This window comes from Erigeron canadensis, chromosome 6 (assembly GCF_010389155.1).
Source record: "Erigeron canadensis isolate Cc75 chromosome 6, C_canadensis_v1, whole genome shotgun sequence".
In the NCBI taxonomy this organism is placed as follows: Eukaryota; Viridiplantae; Streptophyta; class Magnoliopsida; order Asterales; family Asteraceae; genus Erigeron; species Erigeron canadensis.
The window spans coordinates 28,448,810-28,474,004 of record NC_057766.1 but is presented as its reverse complement, the minus strand read 5'-3'; the positions used below and the strand labels follow the sequence as shown (position 1 = coordinate 28,474,004).

At 31.1% G+C, this 25,195-nt stretch overlaps 2 protein-coding genes and 1 long non-coding RNA gene across 4 annotated transcripts; 2 read left to right on the top strand and 1 right to left on the bottom strand.

Moving 5' to 3' along the window:
• The first annotated feature begins 2,952 nt into the window (after positions 1-2,952).
• On the top strand, positions 2,953-5,462 carry LOC122605797 (G2/mitotic-specific cyclin-2-like). The gene is made up of 9 exons (XM_043778751.1): positions 2,953-3,112; positions 3,198-3,351; positions 3,511-3,559; positions 3,656-3,781; positions 3,880-4,005; positions 4,320-4,409; positions 4,520-4,741; positions 4,823-5,100; positions 5,195-5,462. The coding sequence occupies exons 1-9, from the start codon at positions 3,058-3,060 to the stop codon at positions 5,361-5,363; spliced, it is 1,269 nt and encodes a 422-aa protein (XP_043634686.1). The 5' UTR covers positions 2,953-3,057; the 3' UTR covers positions 5,364-5,462.
• Positions 5,463-10,742: 5,280 nt separating this feature from the next.
• On the top strand, positions 10,743-16,808 carry LOC122603533 (ubiquitin domain-containing protein DSK2b-like). 2 transcript variants are annotated; one of them, XM_043776259.1, is made up of 8 exons: positions 10,743-11,137; positions 13,015-13,785; positions 14,054-14,268; positions 14,346-14,459; positions 15,693-15,751; positions 16,106-16,134; positions 16,234-16,323; positions 16,407-16,808. In XM_043776259.1, exons 1-8 carry the CDS (start codon positions 10,900-10,902, stop codon positions 16,553-16,555), a joined length of 1,665 nt encoding a protein of 554 aa, XP_043632194.1. In that variant the 5' UTR covers positions 10,743-10,899; the 3' UTR covers positions 16,556-16,808. The 2 variants fall into 2 exon arrangements, with proteins under 2 accessions (XP_043632194.1, XP_043632195.1); XM_043776260.1 differs by having other exon boundaries at positions 10,744-11,137; positions 14,060-14,268.
• LOC122603534 lies at positions 15,909-18,597 on the bottom strand. Its single transcript, XR_006324465.1, has 2 exons — positions 18,416-18,597; positions 15,909-16,728 (listed from the first exon to the last, which is right to left on the bottom strand). It is a non-coding gene; the product is annotated as an uncharacterized LOC122603534 (long non-coding RNA).
• Between the last annotated feature and the right edge of the window lie 6,598 nt (positions 18,598-25,195).

Here is a 25,195-nt window from a genome sequence, read left to right as displayed (position 1 = left end):
ATAATATAACTTTCATCAAGTATTATATAATACAAATAAAAATATTTACGATCAAAGTTGATGCAAAAAGACTTTGAAAGTCAACAGTGGACAACTAAAATGGGACGAAGAGAGTATTATCTAAGAAGAGAGTGATAAGTAATGATGATGCATTAGGAGAGTCCTTATATGTAAAAATTCTATAACTAAATGTATAGAACTTAAGATTGTAAATGAGCTAAAGTGCTAAACATTTGAGAAATGTTCACAAACAGTTCTTAAGCAAATTGTAACGTCACGATGTTTGAAAGATGAAATTTAAATAACTTAAATATAATTATAAGCTATAATACAGTAATAATAAGACATCTTTATGTGATTTTTGTTTAAAGGAAATACTAGACCATGAGCCAAATGAAGTAAAATGCCATCATTAGTCTAAATACCAATGCTTAAATAAAGGGAAATGATATATCCACAACTTCTTTTGACAATCCATAGCTATATATGCATGCATTTTACAGTTGTACATTATGCTATAAAATATATATAACTATTGTAGATGGCTAAAAAGGGATAGCAATGTGTAGAATTAGTTTTGGTGTGTTGAGGAGCTACGAACAACAAAGAATGAGAGAACTTCTAGAACATCACAAAATAATGCAAACCAAAGGAAATCCATCTAAATCAAACTCTAATGTTATGACAACAATTGTTAACAATAGGTTCTTTTGATTATTTTAATGTATAAAGTTATACTTATATTCAAAGAGGTTGTCCAATGAGGTTGATCTTGCTTTAGAAAAAACTAAATTATGTTTAGACTTGTTGATGACTCTCAAGAGTATGAAGTGAGGAGGCTAACTTCACACCACCAAGTGTATTGTAGGTGTTTGTGTGTGTATTTGGCATGCTTGAAGTGAGAGCCAAAATTGAGTATTTCTCTGTACAAAACCGTTATTCGGTGCATCGTGTTGCTTGTACATCTTTATGTCTCATACGGAAAGTGGGATACAAAGTCCAAGGGATGCCCATGTAAATGTCATGGTTGTGTTGGGCATATGTGTCCCATTCATGTAGTTATCCATAGACTACTTAGCAAATAGCACTCTAGCATTGTTATCTTGCTCCCGCGGTTCGCAGGCCTCTTGAGGCTCCGGTCGTAGGCTATATTTGGGGGTTAAAAAGATGGTACATCATCAATAATAATAACCATTTTGACATTTTCTAGCTGATTTTTGAGATATAAGGGAAAATTATAACTAGTGTTTCTTCGATAAAAAAATAAAAATGGAGTCAAGCTCTTATTGAAGAGTTTGCATTGTTGGTTCAACTCTTGTAGGCATGGAGTAAGACTAATTTGCATTTCTAGGATGAAAATGGTTTTTAATAAGTTAATCATTGGTTAAAAGACAATGTATTCGAAGCTATTAGAGAAATCTAGTTTTTGAATCGTATTCTACAAGGTTTTAATGCTTGATAATAAGCATAGATGGTATATTTAACGATAAGCATTAACCTAAATTTCTATCTTTTGTCCATTCGTCATATCGCAATGAATTATGGTATTCGGTATGAACATAGAGTTATATATTCGTCGAATACATATATCTTATTCAAAAGATGTTTTAAAAATCGTTACATGATTGGTTTTTGACATGTGAAACAATTCCCAGATAATTATGTTGGTATGATCGTACTAGTAATTAAGTTATATCTGTATACATAAAACCTAATAATTTTGATATGAGATTTATATATTCATATCCATATGTTGAGCCTTGTAATCCACACGTAATCTAAACTAATTTCTTTTAAATCTAGTTTTACATTTTTTTATTCAAGGAATTGAAAGAGCCTCTTAAGAGAAAGATTCGCCCAAACTTCAATGGGGAGCTGGTTCATAAAAGACAATTTTACCATTGTCAAAAAGCCCAAAGTGGGCAAGAGCGCATTCGTCCCCCAAAAAGTATGCCATATCACCAATCGCTAATTATTGTATTCACTCTATCTATATCTATATTTTCAAACTACATATGAATATATTCCATTTCATAAATATTGTTATTTTAGTTGGTCGAAGTATACTTCACTCAACATAATTATTGATTTTTTAATAACGGCCAATGAAACTTCATTATAAATCTAGACTTGAATTTTACCAGTGATCATTTTGTTTTACAAAATCAGTATCATTTTTGACTTTTTGTTGTCAAACATTTTACTAATTTGTCTAATGATGAAGACATTAACTTAAGACTTGAATCTCACCCATAGATGTTGATATGACTTATAATTATAATGTTTTTCTCTTTTAAATTAAATGAAATAAAGACATTAACTTTTGGATAAAACAAAAATTAACGTCAACAATAATATTAATACTCAATTGTTTCAAAATATCATATGTATCAAAAGTTCAAAACGTACACTATGTCACTATCAATCCTATATATAGTAAATTACATAATTTTTGTCCTGCACATTTTAGCAATAATTATTCAAATTACTATTAAAAAACAATACAGTATTAGGAAGGTAAAATATAAATAATTTAATTTTTTTTATCTAAAATCACGATCATTAATTACACATTTTATATTGAGCATGACACATGGCCAAAAGTCCAAACCTCATAGGTGACCGTTGCTGTACAATTACCTTAAAAAGCGCCTGCCTTATTTCCACACCAAAAAACACTATGTGCAAACAATTATACAACTTTTATTGCACAACACACAAATTTTAATCGATTACTAACTATGTATTTAACAACTTTTGATCTGGAAATAATAACATTGTATTATTTATTATACATATATATTGTTACGTAAAGAATAATAATGTAATAAGATTGATTATAAGTATATCTTAAATCCAACGGACAGATAATATAGCCGTTGATTTCAAATATAATGGCCAACTTCATCCACATTTCATGTTACCAAATTTCTCACTAAATGCATTCTTGAATAGTACATTAATATATTATATATAGATATAAATATATAATTATATATCATTTTTGTACATATTTCATCAAAAAAGATTATCAAAGTTTGGATTTTTATAACATTCATGGAGATCCCAAGTGAAAATAATCTATCTTTGATGAAACCCACAATTAAAAAAGGTGTCTTTATGTTCAAATCTTGAAAATCTGTTCTTTTAATGATCTGGGTAGTTATTAAAATTTGATTTTGTTTGTGGGTTTTTAGGGAAAGAAGATGTTATTGGTGCCCGGAAATTCGGTTGCGAAATCGGACATAACCGAAGAGCTTTGAGTGTGATTAATCAGAATTTGAATGGTGGTGGAGCTCAACCTCAATTACATCTACATTGTGTTGCTGCTAATAAGAGAGTTTTAACACAGTAGGTTCCTATTATATGTATATATATATACACACATATATATATGATGTATATATATAATGAATTGGACTATGAAGTTATGGTTAAGCAATATGTTATATGGATATTTTATATATGATATACTAACATTGTAATTTTATTTTGATTTATGAAAAAAAGGAAAATTACTGCAGAAATAGGCAACAAGAAACAATGTTTTGCTGCTGAGGTACTTTTAGTCTTGTTCTTGCATCAATGTTGATTTCTATTTAGTTTAATTATTGGCAATTAAAGATTTTAACTTTTTGTTCAAAATATTTACTAGGAGGTAAAAAAGTCAAATTTATCAAATGAGGGTCATGGAGGATGGCAAGAGCAAGAACAAGAGGAGCCGATACCCATGTTTTTGGAGACATCAGAAACGATGTTGGATGAAAGAGATCATCATATGGTATATTGGTTTCTTTTTTTGTTCAATCAATGTTTTGAATTTAAATTTTGTTACTATTTATTTAGGATCAATTGGTTTAATTGATAAAATTTGAATAGGAGGAGGTTGAGATGGAGGATATTTTTGAAGAATCCGTTATAGATATCGATGTTTCTGATGATGGAAATCATCTAGCTGTAGTCGAGTATGTTGAAGATCTATATGCTCATTATAGAAGGATTGAGGTACATTGCATTATTGCTACTTTCTTGTTTAAGTTTCACTAGTTTGAATTTTGCAGTTCTAAACCATTTCCATTCTAATTATAGAAAGTTTTTGTTGGCTCGGGTTCTTGATGGTTTTAAATCTTGGTTTGACATGATAACTTGATAAATTTGGCCCTTTTTCGATGCTAGAAATCGAATTCCTTGAAGTTGTACCTTAAGTTTCACTAGACTAAAATGACACAAAATGAAAGACCAAGAAACACAATGTGCCTTTACTTTCTTAGATTTCACTTTTGAATCAAAATTGAACACGAAATTCGGGTTCTTTGCAGGGTTGTAGCTTGGTCTCACCAGACTACATGACACAACAATTTGACATTAATGAAAAGATGAGAGCAATACTAGTTGACTGGCTCATTGAGGTAACCTTTTAGGCCTATTGAATTCTATAATTTTCAATTTTAAAGTATAATTTCAATATACCCATCAAAGATTGTACTTATGTGACTAATGAATGACAATTGTTCAACAGGTACACCACAAGTTTGATCTGCAACCAGAAACACTGTTTTTAACAGTCAATCTCATTGACAGATTTTTGGCTAAACAATCTGTGATTAGAAAGAACTTGCAATTAGTTGGTTTAGTTGGCATGCTTTTGGCTTGTAAATATGAAGAAGTTTCGGTTCCTGTTATAGACGATTTAATCTTTATTTCGGACAAAGCTTACTCTAGAAGCCAAATTCTTGAAATGGTACTAAAAAGTTATCATCTTTCACTAATCTTGATCTTATTTAAGCAACGAAAATAAATGTTGATATTTTTTGATCAACAGGAAAAACTAATGCTGAACACATTGGAATTCAACATGTCCCTTCCAACTCCATATGTCTTTATGAAAAGATTTCTGAAAGCAGCACAATCAGAGACGAAACTAGACCAAATGTCGTTTTACTTGATCGAGCTTTGCCTAGTGGAATACGAAATGCTTAAATACCCTCCATCCTTCTTAGCAGCAGCATCCGTCTACACGGCTCAATGTAGTCTTTACGGCGTAAAACAATGGTCCAAGACTTGTGAATGGCATGCTAACTACACTGAAGATCAACTTTGGTAAAGATACTAAAACTCTAAAGTCATCTGATACAAGATTCATGGGTCTCATGTTTTGGATTCTAATTTTGTTTTTGTCAAACTTTCTATTTAGGGAATGTTCAAGAAAGATTGTGGGGTACCATCAAAATGCAGCATTAGGAAGATTGACTGGTGTTTATAGGAAATATAACACATCAAAGTTTGGTTATGCAGCAAAATGTGAACCAGCAAAGTTTCTTGCAGAAGAGATCATCCACATTGTTCAAAGCAACAATTCTTAAAAGTCCAAAAATAGTACTCGTATTTTTTACATGACTTATATAATAACATATGGAATGAATGTTATGTGATTTGAAGCAACTTTCCTTGTTGCCCTTTATGTGAGGGAGTGTGGGTGGGTGGGGGAAAAGAGAGGAAAGGGACGTATTGAGTGTGTTTGACCTTTTTTGGGCTGAGTGAGTTAGTTTGACCTTTAATTCTTTCATGGTTTCTTTGTTTTGGACATATGGATATCTTGTTCATGTTGAACATAAAGTTTATAGCTTTGTTTGATGTCTTAATGATTCCTTTGTTTATGTTGACAATAATCTAAAGATTATACAAATTTCAAGAGTATTTGAGTTATTTTTTCTGTTTTCTTTACCTCTAAATGTTTGTGTTATTTACATTTTTACTTAATTACTTACAAGAACTTAATGAAAAACGTCTATTCTAACACGAAGAGTAAACATAGAAGTTTATCAAGTGTTATAATGTTTTTTAAAGAATAAGGTTATCATTTTTTTTGAGAAAATTTAACAAGAAAAAAAAAATCATGTGGTTCACGTGCACCCCTAGTCTGTACCTGAACGAGAGTATCACATTACATTTGATTTGATTCAGAAACATCCAAGGACCCTATTCCTAAAAACATGGATATACTTTTTGATCCATCGAAGCAATATTAAAAGGGTCATGCTGGTTACCCAAACCAATTTTTATGAATAGCAATCACAATCATCCGATTTTCTCTTTTTGTCTTGATCACTCTTTAGCTCTCCATAATCCATATATCGATGTACCTTTCTCTCTACTCCTCACTCGAGATCGTGTAGCATCCACCCTTGGTTTTCAAAAAGTGGGGCGAGTTACAATAAGGAGTTGTCTCACTTGAAGGAGCCATATATCATATATGCATGTTCTTTGGCTCTACATTCTTATCTAACCAACAGTTTGTTTCTAGTTTGTTTATAGCTAACTCTGGGCTTGAGATAACAAGGAACAACTTATGCACATCGTCATGACTCAAGACCAACTCAAAAGGGTTTATCCCCAATACTTCAAGGGAAAAGTATCAATATGTGTATGTAACATGTGAATATTTACTATTGTATGAAATAAACTTTAGTCGGGTTCATTGTATATAAGTAACCTGCTAAAGTTGAATGAATCGTGTAAACAAGTTGATGTGGAGGTCTCTCATTGGGCCATGTATTAGATGCCTGGTGGTGCCACGTCGATTTCTTACATGATTCGTTCAGTTTTATCAGGTTACTTACATACAATGAACCTGACTAAAGTTTATTTCATACAATAGTAGTTGGTCACAAATTACATACACACACATATATTTTTTCCATACTTCAAATATTTGTTTCTAGTTAATTGTTTGAAAGAGGTTTTTTCTTCGTTAAAGGTTATTTTAAGATACCGAATAATTTTTGGCTTATTAAATACTATACGACATGAGAAAAACCTCACTATATAATGGTAAAGCCTTATACGTACTATAGACAACGAGATATTGACTTTGGGGCGTTACAAGTGTTCAGGGAAAAAAATCCCAAGATTTGTCATCACTAAGGGTCGAATTCAAGACCTTGGGTAAAACCAGGAATAATTCAGACCAGCTATGCTAGACATGATTGGTTTTTTATTTAAAACTAAAAAATTTAGTCCTTTTACTTAAAACTAAAAAATTTAGGCCCGTGTCATTTAAAATTTCTGGATCCACCGTTGTTCATTACATGGTCCGTATGCAGTCATTTTTTTTCGAATATACATTTAGGATATGACATCAAGAAAACTTCACAGTATAATGGTGAAGCCTTACACGTAGCCTAGCAATGGGATGTTGACCATGAACTCGTTACAAGTATTCGGGGAAAAAAAACTTCAAAGCTTGTCATCCCCAAAGATACACTCTAAGACTTTGGATAAAACCAAAAATGTCTTTTTACAGCTAGTCTGACCATCATTGGCCGTATGCAGTCATTCACGAATTGTGTCATCAACTTTTCTTAAAATATACGAGTACATGAACATGAGTTATCCAGATTCATTTTTCTTATTAATGGCTCCCTTAGTCCCTGCCCGTTAAACATTACAGGGCCCTGATTTGGGCTTGTTTGCGAGGCCCTATATCGTAACTTTTTTGTCGAAGACTTGAAGTTGTAGGTGGTGTTTTGTTGGTGGTGTTTTTAATTTACAGGGTTGCTTACTTGAAGTTGTAGGTGGTGTTTTGTTGGTGGTGTTTTTAATTTTAGATTGTAACTACATGTACAGTATCTTGTGTATTATTCTTGTAAATTTACAGGGTTGCTTACTATAGACCATTAATTTCATACTTTAAAACTATTATTAATAGCATCTTTTACATCTTTAACTTTTCAAAACAAAATATATACATATGCTACGAAAATTTATCGGCTTTGACTTGGCTATCCTATAGGTCTAAATGTCTAACATATCACTTATTTTTAGCAAAACGAATCATTCATTAGGGATCCAGAGTGCCAATCACTTATTTTCAATTTTAACCCTAGCTTAATTGTAATCCATAAAATAAAAATTGTCAACCTTAGAGAATCCCTATATTATTTTTCTACCTTAACATAACAAATTTTATTCCCCAAATGATCTACTTAAGCTCGAGTACCAAATCCTTCTCTAGACATCAAACTCATATATATTCAGTCCTTTGGAGAATTTGTCGCATTCGTATAATATAAAAGCTGGTTGTTGAGGGGCTTATCTTTACATATGGATCCATTATAAGCAACACCAGCCCACACTTTTTGAAGATTGCATATTTGCATGTGCAAGTGTAACATCCGATATCTATTTTATTTATTTATATAACTTTAGAGTTTTATGTTTTATTTCTCACGCAATTGTGTACTCGTAATTGTATAATTGTGTTGGTACATAAACAAAGCATGCATTGACCATCTAGAAACGTGAACCAAGACCTTTGTTATAATAATAATACTCTTTAATCATATATATATTACAAGGATTTTTACCCCGCACGATGCGTGACTCTTGAATTATATTTTCAAAACTTTTAGTATTGAATCAATAAAATCTCTAATAAGCAACGCTTAGATAAAAAATTATATAAAATAATTAAAAATATTTAAAAATCAAATATTCAAAATTTTCTTAATAGTCAAATCCACTGCATAAATGAGTGGACAAACAAAATATTAGAATACGTACAAACAATTAGCAACAACAATTTTGTGAAATAAACTTGTTATATTGATTTAGTATAAAACACATATTGATATAAACGCTTCTATTTGTTAGTAATTAACAAATTTATATATTGGAAAAAAGGTGTTAGCAATTATTTATTTGATTATTTTATTCATAATATGTTGTGATTTTATTTTATTGATATTGTAACAAAAAAGGAATGCAGTATATATTAAATGGGAAAAATTCATAAAAATGACACATAGGAAATATCTTATGTGACAAAATCTAAAGATAACTTTAAGTTGAGTTGGATGACTTTAAAAAGCTAGGATACTATTGTTTTATTAGATATATATATATATATAGATAGATTGTATCTCCTATTCATTTTCCTTGTATTATTAACAAACATATTATCACTAACAATATAAGTGTATAACATTTGAAGCAATCAAATAATTTCCAACGTAATCAAATGGTACATTGTAGTGGTATACTATTTAAGATGATCATCAACTCATCATATATATGAAGACAAGATTTTAATATAGTTTATACAACCCTGTATAACACGTATGTATAGTAAATATTTGGATTGTGTTACCAATAATACTTCTTATTATACTATTTGGTCTATTTTTTTAATTCTATAATATAGAATAAACTCAATAGCCCATATATAAGCCGTAAAATTTGACTTATCAGATATAAACCAATTAAAATGAATTCGTAAGCCAAACATCCCAAAATCTACTATTTATGCTCCTTATTAAAGATTATGTACCCCCTCAAAATAAAAATAGTTATTCATATGTCACATGCGAAATTACTAAATTGTCCCTTAATAAAAACCCACTATGGAAAGAGTTTTATAAATTACCAACTTTGCCCTTAATAAATTAATTTATACCATAAACCCTTTATTTTAATACTTGACACTTTAAGCCCTTATCTTCTAAAACTTTTCACTATCACAATTACATCAACCTACACCACTTGACACCGCCACCACTACCAACGGTACCATCACCGCCACCCCTCTATCGTCTTCTACACTACCGCCGCCGCATTACGCGGATATCATGCTCGTATATATAAACGGATAAAGTGTTATATCTGTTCACATTACCCGAACAAAGAAGTGTTACTCAGATATGGTATTTTATCATAGTGATTTCTGAATTCCTAAGTTGTTTATCCTTCGAATAGGGTTAACAATTTCTAACATGAACTAGCTAATATAACATGACACAAAGTTAACGCGTTTTGTATTTGAGTTTAACAAGTCTCATGATTAATTAACATGTTGTCATCATGTTAAGACACAATAAATTATGTTGTGTGTAGAAAAAAAAATGGCACAATAAAACAGGTTTTGTGTCATTAACAATGTTAGAATTGTACTCAATTAATGTTATAATTAGATTTTCGTTAAAATATGTACGTATTAATTAAGATTTCAATGAGTTTTATTTCATTAAGAATTATTATGTTAGAGGAATTTTTTATTTTTGTGAACTTATTATTCCCAAGTTCAATTTTGGACATGAAATGTCTATTAACAAGTTTTCTTAATAGATCATTTTAATTATTATGTTGTATTTGTGTTTGAAAAAATAACACTTAGGTTGCGTTTGGTTTACAAAATTTGATGAAATCTGATGGAGTTAGAATTGAATTTCATTCTTTAGCGTGTTTGGTTGGTTAAAGATGGAGGAATCATATTCCATTAGAATGTAAACATTCTCCCATTTGATGTAATCTCCATTCTTTGGGGATGAGAGAAAAAATTTTATTTTGTCCCTCACCTTAATCTTAAAAAAATCAAAAACATTATGTCAAATTTTATTCCATCAGATTCCATTTTCTTTGACAGATTTCATTCCTTCCCAAAACATTGTGAACTAAACGCCCCCTTAATAATTGTGTTGTGTTTGTGTCCAAACTATATAAATGTTATGTCTTATTGCATCGTTTCTGACATGTTATTTCAACTCCACCCTTGAATACGACACCTTTATATAAATCTTTTTTGAAAAAAATTTCGCATCTTCTCACCTATAATAATTCACTAAATAAAAAAATAAATAAATAGCGAAAGGGAAGGCAACACACAAAGAACAAAATTTAAAAAGAAGAGAAAAAAAAGAGAGAAATTAGTAAAATAAATATATAAATATATATAAAAAAAAAATCTTTTTAACTCCTTCCCCAAGTTTTCACACCAAAATCCCGATTCTCCTTTAACAAATTTCTTTTCTTTTCTTATTCCTCTTCTTACAGTTTTTTCAATTCAATATCACTTCATAAATCCATCACTCAAATATCAATTCAATAAAGCAGAATTTGTATAGAATGGGCGGCGGAAGCGGTGATAGCACAGCAGTGACAGACGGTGGTGGCGCCGGTGACGCCGTTACCGTTAACATACGGTGTTCTAACGGCAATAAGTTTACCGTTCAGGTAACCCTAGATTCTTCTGTTGAAAACTTCAAGTCCGTTTTAGCACAAAACTGTGATATTCCTGCACCACAGCAACGCTTGATTTATAAAGGACGGATTCTTAAAGATGATCAAACACTTACCAGCTACGGTATATCATATATCTATATCTATCTGTATATATATATATATATTTACTGTGTTTATTATTATATTTTATTATATATGTTTTTACTGTTTATATATTATATTGTATTTACTGTGATATGAATGAAGTATGGAAACTATGTTAGCTCAGACTGTGTGACTGGAACTGTTTCGGTTAAGTTTCCGGCCGGCGCGTAGTGATTAGTTGGATTTGGATAGTATAGTTGGATTCCTAAGGGTGTTGTAACTTTAGTGTCATTTTTTAGGGTCATGATGACTAAGATTTTTGGTAGTTTGCATATTTACTTATTTCTATAATGATATATAATTGCGAAAATAAAAGCTTATTTTGTTCGTTTTGGTTCGGTTGGGTATTAAGGATTATTGTTGACAAACTTTTAGGGTGGAAATGTGGAATCGGCAAAGGGGTAAAATTTGGTGGACAAAAGGGAAAAAGACATAGAAGTGATTAAGGGTAGTGGAAGAGGATAAAGAGCATCTTACGTGGGGAAGAGCGTCAGTTGAATCGAGAGATAGTGGGATGTCAAGAATTTGGTGTTTCGATTAGTAGTTATGAGTTCTGGTTTTGTTCACTGATAGTTTAGTGGTTTTTTGGAAGTTGGTGGTGGAGGGTTGTATAGAAGTTTTATTTACACAAGTAGCAGTTACACTAGACATGAAAACAAAGAACATGTGGTTTGTACATAGTTGCTTTATGTATTTTTTGATGATTACTATATTACCATGTATATCTATTTACCTTTTTTGGCATGGGTTTTAGAGACGTTAAAATAAATAGATGGAACGCTGACATTGCTAGTTTTTAAAGCTTAATATGTCAGCGCATTTAATGGTTAGCATGATTAAAATGGGTCGCCTATGGGAACTATTCACATCCGTTAGACTCAACGTTATCTACTCTAGGATGTCCTCACAAGTCAAGTGTTGAGTTTTTAAATATTTAATTAGGAGTCTTGTAATTCTTTCCATATACGTGTTTGTAGTTACACCATTGGTGAGGTGTACGCTTCATCAAACCGCAGCAATATATGAAGCTAAGATCTTATCAAGCCGTACACTACCCTGTGCTAGCATATCGGCACTAGTTACTTAGTTAGGATGTCCTGTTGGCTTCGTTAAGTACTGCTGCCTAATGTTTTAGTCCATTAAAGGGATGTACTTGCTTATTCTTTCGAAGTCGACATTAGGAACACAAATGCTATTTCATGAGTGCTTTTTACTTATTATAATTTGGAATCAGATTAGGATTTTGGATGGCTTTGACTGATGTGATTAACTCACTTGATAAATATCTACATACATGTATAAGCACAAACTCATAGATTTTACTTGCACCTGCTATGAGCCTCACCAAGCAGCATGATGGTGGAAGTAGCCTTAAGTGAGAGCAGAACTAATAAGGACAATAGCTCAATGTTATGCGAAATCTTCGTTCCAGTGAAATAAAATGGAATTAAAGTCATGAGAGCATTAAATTTACCCAATTGGAGGACAACAGTTTTAGTGATTCGAGTTAACCTTAGGCACAAGAAAAATTCCACAGATTGATGTATAGTTCTAGTTTGTCTTCCAGGGAAAGTTATGATAACACTTTAGGCTATTTAAGTGCTACAACACTTATGGGAGTACTGATATTGAATTTGAGCGTAACTGATACACTAATTGAATTAATAAACTTTTCTGTTTTCTTTCATGCTTACTTATCTGATACCTTTGTTATCTGATGCGTCTGTTTCGTCTATATGGTAAATTTATTCCATTCTCTCTGAAAGTAAATGATTAGTAACATCGTTTATATCATATGGTATTAGTGAATCTGGATAATTTATTGTTCTAGTTTCTTTTTTTGTGTGGTCGTAGGCTTGGAGGCAGATCACACTGTTCACTTAGTACGTGGTTTTGTGCCTGCTACCGCCACCCCAGCAGCCGGTGCACCCATAGGTGCAAATACTACTACACCACCTGTTGCTGGGCAAGTTGACGGTGGAACTACTGTAGGTGGAACCGGGCTTGGTGCTTCCCCATTTTCTGGACTGGGTTTGGGTGGTCTGGGCGGTTTGGGCGGTAATGGTGGCGTGTTTGGGGCTGGACTTCCAGAGTTGCAACAAATGCAGCAACAGCTGACTCAGAACCCTAACATGATGCGAGACATAATGGACATGCCTCTTGTTCAGAATTTATTAAATAACCCAGATGTCATGCGCAACATGATGATGAATAACCCTCAAATGCGTGATGTCATCGAGCGGAATCCAGAGCTTGGTCACATGCTCAATGATCCGGCAATCCTGCGTCAAACAATGGAGGCTGCCAGAAACCCTGAGATCATGCGTGAAATGATGCGTAACACAGACAGAGCAATGAGTAATATTGAATCTTCTCCTGAAGGTTTTAACATGCTTAGGCGAATGTATGAAAATGTCCAGGAGCCATTTCTGAATGCAACCACGGGCGGTGGTGATACAGGGAATGATTTGAACTCCAATCCTTTTGCAGCTCTTTTGGGTGGTGGCATGGGGGCCCCAGCCCGTGATCAGGTAGCTAATCCTACAACCACTGGTGCCGAGACAGCTACTGGTTCTCCTGCTCCAAATACCAACCCACTTCCCAATCCTTGGGCTGCAGGTGGTGGTAAGCTTCAACTATTCCCTCTTTTTTTAGAATGTTAGAAGGCTTTTGCTTGATACTTTGGCACATTTTTGTCGGTTTTTGTTATGTCAATGATTTCTGTGATGCAGGTTGTCAATGATCCATATTGTTATCATCTTGTGTAATAATTGGGTGATAAGTATGTTTACATAGTTGCAAGTCATATAGAAAAACCTTTCTTTATCTTCATTGTTATTGCTTCTGATATAGAATATGATAGAATATGCTGATGAATCTAATGTGTTTGGAGGTGCAGTTAACCAAACAAATGCAGCTGCAACAAACCCTGCTGGGACTGGTAGGTCCCCGGCAGTCGGTGGGTTAGGTGGACTTGGCGTTCCAGGTCTTGAGGCATTGCTTGGTGGTGCTACCCCTGATCCCAATTCAGTGAGCCAGCTTATGCAAAACCCAGCTATTTCTCAGATGATGCAAAGTCTTCTTTCAGACCCACAATATATGAATTCGGTACCCGTTTTTCTTATTTAATTGCAAATTTTGTTGCTCTTTATGCTGTGTACTTACAAGAGTATCGTATTGTTTAGATACTTGGACTTAATCCACAAATGCGAAGCATGCTTGATTCAAACCCCCAGTTGAGAGAAATGATGCAAAATCCCGACTTCATTCGTCAATTAACTTCTCCAGAGACCATGCAGGTAAATAAGTTAGCAACTCTGAACCTATATGCATGCAAAAATTTGAGTAAGGATATATCATAGATGTATTACTTTTTTACATTGAAAAGGTACATGATTCATTTTGTATGTACTCATTGTGATTCTTCATCAGCTTTCTACTGGCATTTTAGTTCATCTTTCATGGAAATTTTTGAGCTTTCCAGTCCACTACACATAGTTGAGCTATTTAACAAAAAAAAAATAGTACAAGACAATCGATGTCTCTTGAAAACAAGTATAGGTTATTGAAATGTTAAAAGAGTTGTAACATCAAGTTAAAATCATATTCTATAGGATGATTTTTGACGGTCATAAGAATTATGGTATCCGCAATCAGCTTATGAAATCTAGAAAGAGAACGCATGTATTGAACTTTAGCTTTTAAGTCAATTGCATAAAAGGAAAGTCCAATGAAGCTGCCTTCTACTGTTTCTCAATACTCAACAGGACTTTGATTATATGGCATATAATTTGCTGCTAACATTTGTGAAATGAAAATGGTATGGAAGTTTGACATTTTAATCTTGGATTGTCAAATTTGATGCTCTTCTTGCATGGTGCATGGATATGACTGATGTTACCTCTTAACTAATATATATGTGTGACCTGGAGCTACCATCAGAGACTGGTCTTGCAATATGGTAATATACCTAGATGCTAGGCTCAGTGACGTATCAAATCATTATCTGGAAATGTAAAGATAAATGAGGTGGTTGAATTCTGATAGTCGGAGCACGTGGTTTCAAGATTTAAAATTAAAGTAATGATGAAATTGTTGTGTTTGTCTACTTTATACGTTTTAGTTGATTAGGGTTATTAATTACAGGTCTATTTTTTTGTGCTCACATTGTGCATGTTCTGTATGCTTTTCATGGATCTGAATCTATGGTTCTAAAACTTTTAAATTATTGTTATATGAGTATAATTGTTAACTACTTGTGAACTATATAGCGTTTGAATTCTTGGACTCTTGTCGTAATATCTGTTTAAAAAATCTATGTTGCAATTCCTTTAGTTTGAGATGCTACGCATGTGTTTGCTTGAACCGTGCTATTTTCTTGCAAGTAAAGTCTTTGTCTCCATGTTTTCTTAATAAGCAAGTCGTGTGTATCCCAACTTTGACATACAGATCATCCAAGCTTTTGAGTTGCCATCTTCTGTTATCGTAGTTCCTTCACTTTGTTAACCCTAGCATGTTTTATACTCTTACAGCAAATGATGACACTACAACAGTCTCTTTTATCCGGACTTGGTCAGCAACAACCCACACGGTAAATTACCTATATTTCTTTTCTTCCTTTTTTTTGGGTGTCACTTATATCTTGAATCTTGATTGTTATTTTGTATTGATTGTGATTCTAAAGTGAGAAGTGTTGATGGTCTGAAAGGAATATCATATATGGAAAGAATTAAATAAGAGCTCATATATTCAAAAGAGAAAAGTGAAGATTTTAATATAATCTCGTATCTTCAAAGTAAATGCAACTTATACAAGATCACATAAAGTCAACTTTAAATCATTGCTTATATAACTTTTTCTAGAAACTTTGTGTCGGGTTCCTTCTAGAATTATTCCTTACATTGCAGTTCATGGTTTAATATCAAGTTGCTGTTTCTGTATGCAGAGATATTGGTCAAACTGGAGGAGCAACAGGTTTATATATATAATTCAAGTTTTCTTTCTCATCTTCTGGGTAACATGTGAACCCTAGTACAGACGGTTTGTGATACTTTTTCTGTGTGGAAATCGCAGGTTCTCCCAATAACATGAATCTGGATATGCTTATGAACATGTTTGGCGGCCTTGGAACCGGAGGCTTTTCAACACCGAACCCCTCAAATGGTATTGAAACTCACCATCAATTTATCAGACCGTCATTTATTATTATCCATAAACTGACAGCTTTTCTTTTCTTTAATTATTAGTGCCTCCGGAAGAACTGTATGCCACCCAGCTTGCACAACTTCAAGAAATGGGTTTTTTCGATACCCGGGAGAATCTTCAAGCACTGACAGCCACCGCAGGTAATGTTCATGCTGCGGTTGAGCGGCTACTGGGAAATCTTGGTCAATAAGAATCTGTGAGCCGTTAATATATTATAAGTTAAATACATATATACCATATCATCGAAACCATGGGGAACTGGTCTGTTTGTATCCGAGCTTGCATCACAAAGATATTCCTTATTTAGGTGCATGAATGCTTTTTCTGGATGATCTTGGAAATTGCCTTCCCTGTTTTCCTATTCTGTAATTCGTAAACAAGAATAATTATGTAAGTAAATTCGTCGCTCTTGTGGTAATATATCAAAGAATTGACAGTGGTAATCATGCCCAATACAACGTTTTGATGGTTACGCATCAGATTTCAGTTTCTGAACATTTTTGAACCATGCTCATAAAGCGTATGTTATGTGGCTCACCTTACCATGTCGAAAAAGAGATTTCTATAAGTTTCTTACCAAATTCTTGTGATTTTTTCACTACCAATTTGAAATTTTCTATATGCATGAACTTTAAAAAAGAGATCCTAAATAGAAAAGGCTATAAAGAAGGCAGGTCTCTACAATTTTGCAAAGCAAAATCATGATTGTCACAGAATCCTATTTACCACATATTACATAAGTGGCCGTCATATGATCGTTGTTAGACTGATAACTGATCTACAATTTGCTAAAAACTGAATAATAATTTCCTTTTGGACTTACTACTCTTGAATCTACAAGATGTTTAACTTAATGCGGTTTGAATTCTTTCTGTCAACCTTTTGAGTTTGTGGTATAAACATTTGATTTAAGCATAATTTATAGCCTATACAAAGCAACCGCTCAAAGCAAAGGAAAGATCCGTCGACATATAACGGTATAGCAATGAACATTAGGATGATGCTAGGAATAGTGAGATATCAGCATTAATAATCGTGATAGAATGATAGATATATAAACTTTTGGCGGGCCATGGACAATGAAATTTTTTATCTGGTATCATCATGTTCTTTTGAATTAGAGAAAGTTACATTTTTGGTCCCTCAAGTTGATAGGATTTTCACTTATTGCCCTTAAGTAACTTAATTACATAAAAAACCTTGAAGTTGGTCAAAATTTTCACTTTTCACTCTGTGACTAACAGCTGTCTATTAGTTCCGTTAAGTGATGGGCAGATTCGTCAATTCACCATGATCCCTTTTTTTTATTCTTTCAAACTCAAACACAAACCCAAATTTTGAAAATTACAACGGTCGTAAAACGAAATGTTAACTGAAAAACGCACACCGAGCACACACTTGACACACACACATCTGAGATCGAAAACAAGGGTTTTTGGATTCGGAATTGCTTGGATCGGGATCGGTTTTGGCTATATTTGGTTGGATTTGAAATGCAATTGCTTTGTTTTGTCTTTCTTTTTTATTCAAACAAATTTTTCCGGCGAGTCAAGTTTTTCTGGTGAAGTCTAGATCAGATTTATTTTGGCTAGGGTTCGTTTGCGATTGATTTCCGAGTCCATTGCAACATGTTTCGTGTTCTGATTCAGAGCTAACAAGGGATAAATCTAGATTTTAACTTTTCCATCGTGATTTTCAAATTTCCGGTCGTCGTGAGTTCAGTGGACATTTCGTTTTCAGCTAAACCTAACGAATCTGGTTTGTGTTTGAGTGTGAGAAGAAGGGATCATGGTGAAATAACGAATCTTTCGTTCACTTAATGGACCTAATAGACGGTTGTTAGTCACAGAGTTAAAAGTGAAAAATTTGACCAGCTCTAGGGTTTTTTCTGTAATTAAATCACTTAAGAGCAATAACTGAAAATCCTGTCAACTTAAGAAACCAAAAATGTAATTTTCTCTTTGAATTAAGTACAATATCACTTAATTAAGATAATATATTTGTCATAGTTAAATAAAACATAAAATTAAGTAGATGTTCATGATGATACCTGAGATTCTGAGAATAAACTTTGTACATTCGAATGGATCGAGGTGAGCTGGCGAGGTTAGGAAAGGAAGATTCAACTCAGACGCAATGGAAACCATGGTGATGTGAACGAGCCATGTAACTAAGTTTGGAACTTACCTTCTGTTTTGTTTCTTCTTGTTATTGTATTTTGTGAGTTATTGGGTGATGCACTATTAGAGATGGGGATAGTCGTGATGTGAAAATAAATAAAAAATAAAAATCAATATGTGTGACATGTATCGTGGATTCGTGGAACGTCTTAACTTTACGCGGTTACGCCAATACAGCTATTGGTGTAGGCTTGTAAGATTTTAATAGCCCAAAATTTATGTATGTCTGTGTACAACAAATGGACAAGCCCAAAACTTAACTAATACGAGTATAAAGTATTATCTACCATTGTTTTTCTTTTTTTCCCTATCTCCCAAAAATACTAAACCAACACCCTAAATTATTTTTTTGATTAAAAGGGAACCATTGGATGATAAGAAACTTAATTCTGACCATTGGATTAGTTGTTGGCTTTTCTTCCTTTTTTAGCTACCTGTACTACGTTACTAACTATTTCCCATTCAATTCATTTATTTTAATTTTTTAATTAATTAATTAATTATTAATTATTACTTATACTTATATTTATTACTAGATATTAGGCTCGTATATAATACACGGGACTTACAACGTTATCAATATTAGATGTTAGTTTATCAAAGTTAAAAATTTAATATACTATTGAGTAATTAAAATTTGATCTATATATCAACACTTTGAGTTTATATAAAAATATGTTCATGAAAGCTGTTTACTGTGACATGCTTAGCGATATTTGCAAATTACAAAATGTAATATGTTCATCAAAGTTGTAAACCGTGACATACTTAACGATATTTGACCATTTAAAATTCATAATAGGTCTATCATTTTATTTCCTTTATTATTATACATGGTATATTACATTCTTATTTTACACAATTAGAAAAAATATATTATCTTTAGATGAAAGATATCTTATATATTTCAATTAGAATATGACAATGTTATATATTTTTCCTATACCAAATTTTATTTGTTTTATTTTTCTTATATAATAAATTATATTTGTTTTATTTTTCTTATATGCGTCATAACAATTACTAATTACTTTAATTAAAAAAACAATAGTATAGTTACTCTTAAAATCTTAATATATTTATAGTAAATTTTATCTATTTTGAATTAATTAACTTTATACTTATATGATAAGACATATTATTGGATATGTATAAATATTAGCTATTATTCTTTCGGATATATATTAACTATGATTATTTATTTGTAATATTAAAATTATTGGGTAAAAAGTATAAACTTGTGATATAAAACAAAAAGGTGTAAACTAAAGTCAAAATTGAAAACGAAAGTCAATTTTAAGAAACCGATAGTTGTGATTGGTCAATAAGTTATTATAACAACTGTGCTTTAGTATAATTAAAGAAAAGATATTTATTATACTTATATAATTTATATTACGTTCTATATTTCTTTCAATTCATTTATTATTTATATTTATATTATATAATTATGAAACTTTTGTTTGACGGCTAAAGATATTTAATTAAAAAGGAGGCGCTTAGCAAACTACTAGATGCCCCAAGAAACATTACAACTACAATTACATTATGTAGAATCAAAATGAAAAACTACGCGCTTTTAGACACTTCTTGAGACTTGAAAGACCAAGGATACAAAAAAGTTCAAAAAACTCACACAAATTATAAGAATCCCAATAAAAGAAAAAATGATAGTCACATAAGCTCTAACATATCTTTTTAATTATGTATAAAGATATGCCATGTTACAAAAACAGCTAAATAAAAATACCTTTGTGCAAAACACATACAAATAATCTACAAATCTTTTTTCCTTACATATTTATATATATACTAATCCGTACATATTTATATATATACTAGATTAGACTCATTAATTCCATGGTAAGACAATTAATTACAATATAATTTTATAAATAAAAGACTCGCATTATATATATTGTTATACAAATTAAATGTATCTATTAAATTTGAAATATGAAATAACAATATATTGTAACATAAACTATTAGCTAAGACATAATGATTGAATTGTTTGAAGATATACAGTTATAAAAGCATATAATTTTGAAGATATACAGTTTCAAGTGTTATACTTTGCAAGTTGTAGTACAATAATCACAGATTTGTCACTGTAATTATTAGCTGAGACATAATGATTGAATTGTTTGTCGGAGTTATTCACAAGGCACATACTATAATAATTTATCTAATATAAAAAATTTTTTAAACCAGTTGTACTCATAATATCATATTATTATATGAAAGATAATTAAAAATTAAAATATAAATATAAAATAAATATAAATTAAGTATTTTAAGGCTAATAAGTCAATAAGTTTTGAAATAATTTTTGTAGACAATATTTCATATGTTGAATTTTTTTTTGATTAATTAAATGATTATAAAGATTAAATAGTTCTCTCAACTTGATGGCTAAAAATAAATATAAAAAAAAATATTCAAGGCTAAAAAGTGTAAATTATTGATGGAAAATAAAAAAGTGTAAATTAATGAGAATTTTTCTACAAATTGATATAAATACTAATAAATTAATATATTGGATAATAATTATTAGGTTTTTTAATTTATAGTTAATTTAAATGATGACATAAACGATAGTCAATTTGATAAAATTAACGGATTTGATTGGTTAATAAGTCATTAGTTCAACTGTCTTATAGTATATATTAAGATTAAGATAAAATGAGATGATTATTATTATTATTATTATTATTATTATTATTATTATTATTATTATTATTATTATTATTATGTATTTAATAGTAACCTCTAGAGTTATTTTAAGTTGCATATATAAATGCAATGTATTTGTTTAAACCATGTACGATATTTAGAAATAATTACAAGTATAATCAACCTGATTTTTTTTTTTAGAATCATTATGACACTATCATCAAATATTTAAGTAAAAATTGCTAAACTAATAACAATAAAAAAGATGCTTATAATATTTTGTGTAGTTAATTGGCAAAGTACATATCAAAATGCAATAAACAAAGGCACAATGTATTGAAAAAAACTCTACTCATGTTGGTTGGCTTATGTGGACTTCAGATGTGAGTTTTTCTCAACTTCTCGGGTTCGAGTCTTGGATTTCTCATCTCAAGGTATTTTCCATGAAGAACGGGTTGAAGGTCTAGCAAAACGCCGGTTCAAATTGCAACCAACACGTGTGAAACGAAACTAACTTTAAAAAAAAATGAAACAAGTATACATACAAAACAACTTTATATAATAAAACTCAATTATAAATTATACTTGTATGTCTTAACATTTATCATAAGTTTAAATATATTTTTTATTATGTTCTCCCGCGTATTACGCGGGTCAATAATCTAATATAAAATATAAATAAAAACGCATCAAGTACATAGTATTGTGCAGATCCAGCTAACAAATTATTACATCTTTATAATTCGCATCTAATATAGTGGCAATCGGCAAAGATAAGTACTTCCAATGAAAACTTAGATTTAGGGAGATTTGGGTTCGAGTTTTGAAGAGACAATGTTTACTCTTATTTAATTGTCATAGTCTTTAGGCGAATTAATAGCAAGTTTTTCCTCCTAATATGCATAGAGTGAGAGGACTCTCTAACATGAACCAAGTTAAAACAATATATTTTAGATCCCAGTTGTGATATTTGTTCCATAACAGTTTTAAAAAAAATCTAACACGATTTTAATCACATCTTGACATAAAAAAAATAAAAATACATCTCTTATAACAATGTTCAAGTCATATATACATATTACATTTTACTACGTTATTTTTTAACTTTGGCTATAGAAACATCTTATTAATATCCAATTAAAAACTCGTAAAACTCTTTTCAGGTTTTTTCATAGTAAGAAAGGAAAGGAACGTTAAGTATTTCAAAAATATTTGCTTTTTTTAGTTATATTGAAAAAAAAGGAAATAAATTTGAAAATACGAGCAATAGTACTCGCGCAATGCGGGGTGAGATGGTGAGAGTGATAGGTCATAAGAGGTGATAAGTCATAAAGTGTAATAGCCAAATGTCTTAGTCGTACGGACTCCGTACTCGGATTTAAAAATTCGGCGAAAGTATATCGAGTGACATCTCTAATAAAAGAGCATAAAATTTTAAGAAAACTTATGCAATTTTTATAATTTATCGATATACGGTTTTTGAGATAAAGTATTTTGAATAAATTAGAGGAATAAATTGATTTATGGAGAAGAGAAAAAAATTAGTAATAAAGATTTGAGGAAAGAAAAAAAATGAGTGGTTGAGATTTAAGAGTATTATAGGTATATTATGTAGATATGTTTAAATTAGTGAATAAATAATAAGGATAGTTTAGGTAGCTCAAATCATCTTTGAGATTTTAAAAAGGGGTAAAATGTTTTATAAGATAGTATAGATGTACATGTTACTGTGAATAAAAAAAATTTGTTACATTTTCTTTTTAATTTTCTTTCACATTTTCTTTGATTTTTGTTTTTTTCTTTCCTTTTTAATATTGAGGCCTCTTTTTTTTTACTTAATAAACTTGTTAATTAGAATTTTAATATATTTAATCAAATTTCAACCGTCAATTACCTATTTTATAGTTAGTATATATAAATATTATTAATACATTCCATAATTTAATACATTTAATATTTAATAATTGTAAATTACTTAATTTAATGAGTGTTGGAAACCATCCAATTAATCTGTTAAAAGAAAATAGAAAGTAAGTAAGTAACTCCCAATGCCGTCTTTCACGGATTTTGGGTCCCAATACCGTCTTCGACGGCGTATGGGGGAGGTTGATATGTAGACAGCCTTACCCCTACCAAAGGTAGAGAGGCTGCTTCCAGGTTCTACCATAGGTAGAAAAGGACCTCCAGCCTTGCTGGGCATGAGGATCGAACCCATGACCTCTGTTTCCAGAGGCATGAGCTCCAACCACTGATCCAACCCAATTGGTTTTTAATCTGTTAAAAGAAAATCATGGTGCTAATCGATTACCTTAACCCGACACTCTTATTTCACTAAAAATTCTTTCATACATTTTCACTCATCGCTTTTATTATATTTTCAAAATTTAAATTGAAATTTAAATATCTAATACTATCTTATAAAGCATTTTGCATTTTTTTTTTAAGAAAAGATGATTTGAACTACCTAAAATACCCCTATTCTTTATTCACTAATTTAAACATTTCTACCTAATCCCTACATTATATAAATGTCACTTCAAAATTTGTTAGTTATTGCCTATGTGGCATGCTTAAAAATACAAGAAAGCCCAAAAATCATTACAATATTGCTCCTTGGAAGGTCTACGGATTAGTTACTTTTATAAGAAGCTCAAATTTTTGAAAACGGATTAGTTAAGCTTTCAAGAAGTTCAAATTTTCGAAAATTTGAATATGTAACCGTTCGTGTATTGCTTGTGGCGGTTACTTCCTTGCATGTCTATGTCTATATAAGGCCACTTCCATTCAGTTTTAAGACATTTCAAAACGTAAAGACATAAAACAACTAACAAATTTTGAAGTGAGATTTATATAATGTAGGAATATTTGATAAAATTATATCAATAAAAATATAGTTTAAGCCCAAAAATCATTACAATATTGCTCCTTGGAAGGTCTACGGATTAATTACTTTTATAAGAAGTTCAAATAACGGATTAGTTATGCTTTCAAGAAGTTCAAATTTTTGAAAATTTGAATATGTAACCGTTCGTGTATTGCTTGTGGCGGTTACTTCCTTGCATGTCTATGTCTATATAAGGCCACTTCCATTCAGTTTTAAGGCATTTCAAAATGTAAACACATAACAGATCAATTTTAGCATGGCTTCACTAAACCATGTTTCAATTAGAAATTTGCGTCCAAATAATAAGCCATGTACGATAACGGTTAGAATTTGCGGCTATGGAAGCAACCTCTATATGGAGATGTAAATAACATAGGTAGTATTGAGATGATCCTGATGGACGAACATGTAAGTATTCATTGTTTGTGAATTTTTCTTTTTTGATTAGATTACTTTTTAACATAACTTTATTTCGAATTTATAACTAGCTTTTTAACATTCTAATGTATAAACATTTTCATTTTGACAGTTTGATAAAGTGGTTGTTGTTGCAACAATCGGTTTATTCCAACCGACCAGTTATGGTATTAAATGGAATGTGTGAACTGTTCTCAATAAGTTAAGTTGACCGAATCTACATGGATGCAGTCGACATTATTGATGCTTTAAGGGATAACAAAATGTGGATTTGTTGTTCATGTAACAAGGAAGGAGTTCTTATCAATCCTATGTATATATTTATATTTCATATTAAAACTCTATAATCATTAAGTTGTGTGGTAAAATTGTATCTCTGTTTTTTTTTGTAGGTTTAATGTGCAAGTTAGGATTGTAGATGCCACTGGTGCTATTGGACTTAAAATGAATGATCAACAAATTTCAAATCTTATACAAAGAACAGTCTATCAAATTTGTGATGAAAATTATGAGGTATATTTGGTTTATTTTAGTGCTAAATAAGACTTTTCTATGCATTTTAAGTCATTAATTTTTTTTAAAATGGTCATTAGTTGTAACAGGAGTACATTTACTTCGCTACATGCATGCTTGAACTGGTGTTTAAGAAATTATTTAAGGTTATAACGCATCT

Excerpts from the sequence above, each read along its gene's own strand:
- LOC122605797 (XM_043778751.1), top strand. The coding sequence starts at position 3,058 with ATGGAGATCCCAAGTGAAAATAATCTATCTTTGATGAAACCCACAATT. Across the intron at positions 3,560-3,655 it reads AACAATGTTTTGCTGCTGAG|GAGGTAAAAAAGTCAAATTT; the intron begins GTACTTTTAGTC and ends AATATTTACTAG. Across the intron at positions 3,782-3,879 it reads ATGAAAGAGATCATCATATG|GAGGAGGTTGAGATGGAGGA; the intron begins GTATATTGGTTT and ends AAATTTGAATAG.
- LOC122603533 (XM_043776259.1), top strand. The coding sequence starts at position 10,900 with ATGGGCGGCGGAAGCGGTGATAGCACAGCAGTGACAGACGGTGGTGGC. Across the intron at positions 13,786-14,053 it reads TCCTTGGGCTGCAGGTGGTG|GTGCAGTTAACCAAACAAAT; the intron begins GTAAGCTTCAAC and ends ATGTGTTTGGAG. Across the intron at positions 14,460-15,692 it reads CTTCTCCAGAGACCATGCAG|CAAATGATGACACTACAACA; the intron begins GTAAATAAGTTA and ends ATACTCTTACAG.